The sequence below is a fragment of the Opisthocomus hoazin genome, chromosome 12 (genome assembly GCF_030867145.1).
Source record: "Opisthocomus hoazin isolate bOpiHoa1 chromosome 12, bOpiHoa1.hap1, whole genome shotgun sequence".
NCBI classification, from domain to species: Eukaryota; Metazoa; Chordata; class Aves; order Opisthocomiformes; family Opisthocomidae; genus Opisthocomus; species Opisthocomus hoazin.
Genome location: NC_134425.1, coordinates 6,234,772 through 6,242,266, shown reverse-complemented (window position 1 = coordinate 6,242,266; position 7,495 = coordinate 6,234,772). Strand labels below are relative to the sequence as shown.

The 7,495-nt window shown below is 41.8% G+C and overlaps 1 protein-coding gene across 1 annotated transcript; it reads left to right on the top strand.

Annotated features, from left to right (window-relative positions):
* The first annotated feature begins 1,920 nt into the window (after nt 1-1,920).
* Nucleotides 1,921-6,425, top strand: PDCD5 (programmed cell death 5). Its single transcript, XM_075433993.1, has 6 exons — nt 1,921-2,032; nt 2,919-2,959; nt 4,125-4,186; nt 4,639-4,730; nt 4,971-5,042; nt 5,444-6,425. Exons 1-6 carry the CDS (start codon nt 1,967-1,969, stop codon nt 5,489-5,491), a joined length of 381 nt encoding a protein of 126 aa, XP_075290108.1. The 5' UTR covers nt 1,921-1,966; the 3' UTR covers nt 5,492-6,425.
* The last annotated feature ends 1,070 nt before the right edge of the window (nt 6,426-7,495 follow it).

Genomic DNA, 7,495 nt, shown 5'->3' with positions numbered 1-7,495 from the left:
GTTTATAGCATGACGAGCAACAAATACTCTTTTGCAGACCTAGGGCTCCCGCTGCTGCTAACATGGAAGTAAAAACCAAAACGTTACTTGAAATCCACTAAAAACATGCTCCTGAAATAGATTTTAAAATTATCAAGCTATAAACATGCTTCTCAGGCTATCTGGATGGATGCAAGGTTTTCAGGTAGGACTGACAGGCTCATGTTATCCATTTGGAACATGCAGCATGGAAAGCACCAAAGAAAATTAATTCCACTCCACTAATTGTGTCCGCATTCACAGCAGGAGTTCTTAATTAAAGTATTAATGAAACAAGCACTTGATACTTTTCTAACTTTTTAAAACTAGATCAGAAATATTTGGTATTCTGTCTTTATAGAAACCTCTATTTTTAGGAAGTTGTGGCTTATTTATCCCAGTAGAACAGCTTTTGGTGTTCAAGTTGTTTCTTTGATTAAGTTAGATCTTAAAGTATGTGTGAAAAACACATAGCCTTTAATAAGAATGTGTGACTGACCAACATGAAACACCAAAATTTGAGATGTCAGTTACTCATTTAACATGACTGAATCTATCAAGTGAGTTTGTTGGCAATAGTTGGTTTTAATAGATGTCAGAGTGACTTTGTACTGAGTCTGATCAAGGTCAGTACCTTTTGTCAGCTTTCCACACCCTTAGATTCCAGAGACAGGGCCAGACCTCATAGCAGAAGGGTAGGAAGCCATATCATTTCACGCTTTTCTTAGTCCCGGTTGCCAACTGTGGATTGAACTTGGAAGCAGTGGTCACAGCACAGTAAGTTATTTCTTGGGGAGTCACAGCTGAACAGAGCTTGGGGAAATACCAACATTGCACACGCAGGAAACTTAACCAAGTCCTGTCCCCCCGCCCCTTCTTTTTTTTTTGAGAAAATCGGAGGACCAATAGGAGACACACAGCCAAAGTGCTGTCAATCCAAGGTCAGTGGCTAGGATAATGGTAGTACACTACAATGATACACACAAATGGATGTACCAAACCAATGCTGTTTCCATCAGCCTAGCAGCAGTTTACCTGGCATAACAGAATCACAGAATCACACAGAATGGTAGGGGTTGGGAGGGACCTCTGTGGGTCATCTAGTCCAACCCCCCTGCCAAAGCAGGGTCACCCAGAGCAGGCTGCACAGGACCACGTCCAGGCGGGTCTGGAATATCTCCAGAGAAGGAGACTCCACAACCTCCCTGGGCAGCCTGTTCCAGGGCTCTGTCACCCTCAGAGGGAAGAAGTTCTTCCTCATGTTCAGATGGAACTTCCTATGCTTCAGTTTATGCCCGTTGGCCCTTGTCCTGTCGCTGGGCACCACTGAAAAGAGTCTGGCCCCATCCTCCTGACACCCAACCTTCAGATATTTATAGGCATTTATAAGGTCCCCTCTCAGCCTTCTCTTCTTCAGGCTAAACAAGCCCAGCTCCCTCAGCCTTTCCTCGTAGGAGAGATGCTCCAGTCCCATCATCATCCTCATAGCCCTCCGCTGGACTCTCTCCAGTAGCTCCTCATCTTTCTTGAACTGGGAAGCCCAGAACTGGACGGAGTACTCCAGATGGGGCCTCACTAGGGCAGTGCAGAGGGGGAGCAGAACCTCCCTCGACCTGCTGGCCACACTCGTCTTCACACTAACATAACTAACTCCTCCTCCTCACACTAACATAACGATTCTCCACTGCGTCCTCACAGACATGGAGCCAGAGAGCAAGCAGACCTGACCTGGCCCGATTCGGGCTCCTTATGTCAGCAACTCTCAAAACAGGCGCTGTAATATCCCCCGCTTTGTCTGCACAGCCTCGCTGCTCAGGCGAGACCAGGCCTCCGACACACCCCGACTCCGTGCTCGGCAGCGCGCTCGGCGGTGGATTGGTAGCGCCTGGAGCGGCGGCGCAGGCGCAGCACGGCGCGGGCGCTGTGGCTGCGCGACCGCCCCTCGGCCATGGCGGACGAGGAGCTGGAGGCGCTGCGGCAGCAGCGGCTGGCCGAGCTGCAGGCCAAGCACGGGGTAAGGCGGGCTCCCTCCGCCCGAGCTTCCTGGGACGCGTGTGGCGGCCGCCTCTCGGGAGCGGAGGAGAGGGAGAGGCGTGGGCGCGCCTTCGGGAGGCCTCCTTGGCGCTTTGGGCCGGCGCCCGGCTGCCTGCCTCGGGTGCCCTGGCTGCGGCCTGGGAGGGCTCCGAACGTGGCCGCTTGCTCACCCGACCTGTTTCCGCGCTGCTCACGGTTCTGTGGGTTCCTGTCAGCAGTTGGTTCCGTCATCTCTGTTTTCGGGGCTGAAGTGTGTCAGGCTGTTCCTGCAAAGCGATCTGCTGTACCTATGGCCGGCTTCATTTTCTCTCTCTCTGTCGTTTCCTGTTCGGCTTTCACACTCTGAAATGTTGCCTGTAAAATTCGAGGTGCAGATTCAACATGAAATTAGGGGTTCTTCTCTTTTTTTGTTAGTTGCTTCTGAGTAATTATCTCCGCTGCTTATATTAGTGCCAAAATACCACGCTAGGATTGTGTTTTCTTCTCTATTGATAATTACACAGGGATACATTGAGTATCATTTGTGCTTATCTTACTTTAATGGGTTTTAAATGCTTTTGTCCGTTTTCTGGGCTTTGGGAAAGTTTATTGTCTTAGACCTAACAGGAAGGCCTTTTAACGTCCAAACCTACAACAATCTCTGGATAGATCCAGTAGTGCCAGTCGTCACGCTAGTTTGCATGACTGCTTTGTGAGGAAAGCGTAGTGTGGCATTTTTATTTGCTAGGGCAGCAGATTTGTTTTTTCAGGATCCCGTCCGTGGTCAGGCAGGTTTAGCTTACACTGACTCTGCTGGAATACTTAAACCTACTGCCCTGTGTGGAATGTTTCTGGATGATCGTATTTATTCTGATCTCGTTCTTTAGGATCCTTCTGGCGATCCATCGCAACAGGAAGCAAAACAGAGGTATAAATGAGAACTGTTGACTTTTGCTCTTAAATCTGATTGTTCTGAACCCTGTTTTTGTGTTCAGTATTTAATTTCTTTGGAATACTCACATACATTTTTTTGTTGTTGTTGGAGAAACCACCCACAAAGAAGGTGAAACATCAAAGATTTAATCCAAGGATAGCTGAAATCTGCTTGATCCAAGCACAGCTTCCAGGCCATCACTATATTGGACAGCAGAGCCATCGGGCAGTCTCAGCCCTCACTGGGGTGGGAGGGCATGGAGGAAAACAGCAGCTCATTTCCATTTTGGGACTCAGCCGGGTGCAATAACCTCATGATCCTTAGTGACTTGATATGTTGTGTTTGAGAAGCATCATCATTGCCATTGTCATCTGCTTCTGGAGCTCAGACACCATGGATTTTCAGAACTGGCCATAAGAAAATCTTGAATCGTGGCAGAACCCTTCCCAAACTGGAGTTTTGTCTGCGTGATGAGTTTGGCTCTGTTAGTGTAATGGGAACACGCTTTCCTAGTTGATTTGATTTTTTTTTTTCTGGGACATCTATTGCAGTTAAAAACATGAAAAAAAAGCAATTTATGTCAGAGCTTAGTGGGGAAATGGCGTTTAGTATTTGCACTAAGTGGAAAATTTAAAGTGGTTAAAGAGCTAGACTTTGCACACAGTCAAAGTTTGTATTACCTTACAGGCATAAACTAAAATTCCAGTTTTACAAATACTTAGTCAAATATTGTAAGTATATGAAGACTTACAGAAAAATTCTAAATAAATAATCAGGTTTGGTTCTGTCTTGCAATTGCATGGACTAGCCCTTACACCTGCTCTACCATACACTGCCTTTGTTGGAATTCCACGTGGAACTGAATGCAGGATCTGTAGTGGCTTCTGTTTTTAAGATGCAGTAGTAAACAATAATAAGGTGCAAGTAGTAAATTCTATCTTGATTTCTTGGAAGTTGTTGTCAGCAATGTAATTTTGTCAACAGATGTAGAGCTACTCATGACAGAAAATGCTATGAAAAGCAATCATGTGAGTGTAATGTTTGAAGGGACCTCAAGTTACTTTCATGAATTGGAAGTCTTCTGCAGTTGGCTGTTTTGTGCATATTATTTTACGTATTTGAAATCTCACTTTCAGTGCGTGGTTATTTTTTATTACAGGGAGGCAGAGATAAGAAATACTATTTTAGCTCAAGTTCTCGATCAAGCAGCTCGTGCAAGATGTAAGTATCCCAAAAATTTACTAATAAAAAATTGTCTTCTAGTGTACTCTAGTGCTGCTCAAATCAAGCACATGCTTATATAGAGACTAGACTAGAAAAATATCATTGTTGATGGGAAGATAAAACTATTACAGCTTTTCACTCGGTGGTATCAGTGATTTGAGAGGAAGGTTAACTGACATCTCAATGTTCACCAACTTTTTTTTTTTTTAATTAATAGTAGCAATAGTAGTGAAAGTCAAAAGTAGTTCACTGAAATATGAACAAATATTTAAAAGTAGGAAATAATGGTCTTGTATATTTTATATAAATGAAAATGTCTTTTTCAATTTATTTCGTGACTCTGGCACAAAGAAGATTGTTTTGTAGGGAAATTTGTCACTTTTTAGTTACTAGTGAAGGTATTTGATTATGTTTTAAAACAAAATAAGCAGAGCTTGTTTTTGTTGCAGTAAGCAATTTAGCACTTGTGAAACCAGACAAAGCAAAAGCAGTAGAGAATTATCTTATACAGATGGCAAGATTTGGACAGCTCGCTGGAAAGGTGAGTTACATTTTTCTAATTCTTTCTCGCATGCATTTGTTTTCAAACCTAATTCACTCAAAAAAAAATGAGTTTTTACTATCTGTTAATTAAATGACTGAAAAAGGCAATTGAGAGCTTCTAAATACTATTATACAATTCCATCAAACACCTTTTATAAGAAGAGAAAGTGTGATTCAGTTGTCTGATACTGAGCACCTCTCGGAATGCATTTATATGGTTTTTCTTTTGCTTTTGTAGGTATCGGAACAAGGTTTGATAGAAATACTTGAAAAAGTGAGTCTGCAAACAGAAAAGAAAACAACAGTAAAGGTAAGCTTCATTTTAAAATGTAATTTTAATTTGTGATAAAATAGAGCAGAAAAATTGCAGGTATTGGACCATTTCAGTTCACGGTAGAACTTAATTTTGTATTTGCCACCTCTTACCTACACTGAGTACTGGGATTAAATCATAGCAGGTCCTTATCAGTAGTAAAATTTGCACATATTGGCACTGGGATATCGGTGTTCTGTTGTGAGCCAGACTACCCTGTGTCTGTCCTGTACCATTATGCCAGGCGGGAACTTGGCAGGCGTGGGTCGTGGTGGGGCGAGTGATCTGCTCCTATGTAACGTATTCATTGTCAAATGCGTCAAGTGCGAAAGGCTTGTTTGCTCTATGTTGGATTTACTGGGACCATTCTATTTTCACTTCATGTATTTCTATTGTAGTTCAACAGAAGGAAAGTATTGGATTCTGATGAAGAGGATGATTATTAATACTACTGTAAGACTGTCTGCCAAAGAAAAGGCCTGGAAAAGGCAAGATACTGTTATCAGGCAGAATGCAAGATCTGGAAATGTTTACGCTTATTTTTTTTAATAAAAAGGCCAACAAATTAACTTGTCTTGTAAAATAAATCTGAAGAGGGGATTTTGTAACTTAAACTTTTGTAGTATAAGAGGCCTGAGCAGTGTGAGTTTCCCCACCGCTTTGTTAGCATGAACATTTTGTTGCCCCTTACTCAGTGTGTAAGCTATGCCTTCAGCAACTGCACACACTTAACTTGCTGCTATTGGAGATACCGTAACACAAGGAGGAGCTAAGCGTAAAGCTGGTAACAGCCACTCCCTCTAGGAGTTTAAAGACTTATCCCCAGTCTCTAAATCACAGAAGTGTTAGAAATGGTATTTCCTGAGCCCCCGAAGGAAACCTAGCCAGCAGCTCACTGGCCCTCAAGTACTTACTGGAAATTTATAAAATAAAGTGAAGGTATCAAAGAAGTGGTTGTCGCAGAGGACTTTGTATCAGGCCATCTGTGTAAAGAAATTGTAACCGGCATACAGTTGAACTGTTCCCCTATGAAATAAACAAGCTGTCTCAAAAAGAGCAAGTTAACTGTGTAATGCAGCACTGTTCAGACACTTGGTATCATATATTCTTAAAACTACCTCCATTTTTATCAAATGGCTGGAGTGTTTCTTACCTTGAAAAAAAGACCTTTCTGCAGCTCCTGCATGCATAAAGTAAAACTGAACTTGTACTATACACTTACTCAAAAAATATGGTTATGGAAATACATAGGATAAATACTGTAATGTGCTGAATAAGCACTCCACTACCACAAAATCCTTTTCTGACATAATTTAACAGGAATGTGTATGATCCCAACTGCAGTGTTTTTTGGAACAGAATAAAATTGTTCAGAGTGAGCACTAGTGGGTGTTTTTCATCTCTGTGAATATCATTAAAAAGTAGTTAAACAGTTGTTATTTTTGTTTCATTTGGACTAGACTGGGCATTTTACTTGTTTATGAGTGTAATTAGGATTCCTTAGCTTTACTGCTATCCTGGGTATCTGCTAAATTTCTTTAGACTAGTGACCCTTCACCAGTCTGAAGAGTTTCAAGCCAAGGTGTGGTGATAAGACGGTTTAGACGTTTTCCTGTTAGGGTTACAGATAGCTCCTAAGCATTCATGCTTTACCTTCCCATTCCCAAGTTCTTCAAATTCTACTCATAACAGCATAAGCTTTATTGTCTTGCTGTTCTTCTAAAAAGGCTGTGCCAGGATCTTCGTTGTCAAAACGAAGTAATGCTCTAGATTTATTTTAACTTACAACCTTTTGAGATTAAACTGGACTGTACAGTAATATGCTTTGCAGACAAATCAGAGGTGTCGTGAAGCTGACTTCAGTATATTTGCACTACACATTGCTAGGGGAGGCTTCCAGGGGTGCTCCCTTCAAATCCTATTCCAGTTTAGCCTTTGATCATCGTAGCTTGGAATATTAAGGTATTTTTTCAATTACAATCTTGGTTAAGTATGTCAAAGGAAACTTGCAAACTATTTCACTTACCTAAGTAATTTGTTAGTCATTATCTTTCCATCATTTAGATTATAATGGAACTGTTTGGCATTTGAGGTTTTTTTATGTATGCTATACATCAAAAATGCTTGGAAATAAGCTTTAATCTGGACTGAACGCTGCATAAAACTGAAGCATGACTCGGTCACTTAAGTAGCCTCACATTCACAATACAGATTTTGTTAAAAAACACAGTAGGTAATATGCACTAAGTCTGCAGTAAGTGACTACATTTTGGTTTTCTTTTTTTCTCCCTGGAAATTTTATATTTCATTTTGGGGGCCGGGGGGGTGGGGAGTTTTTCAAAGGCAGGCATTACTGTAGCACTTGGCCAATTCTTAAACGTTGAATAAAATTAACCAATAATTATATAACAATTCATATCAAGGCTGAAACTTGGGAGTGTTGCAGCTGT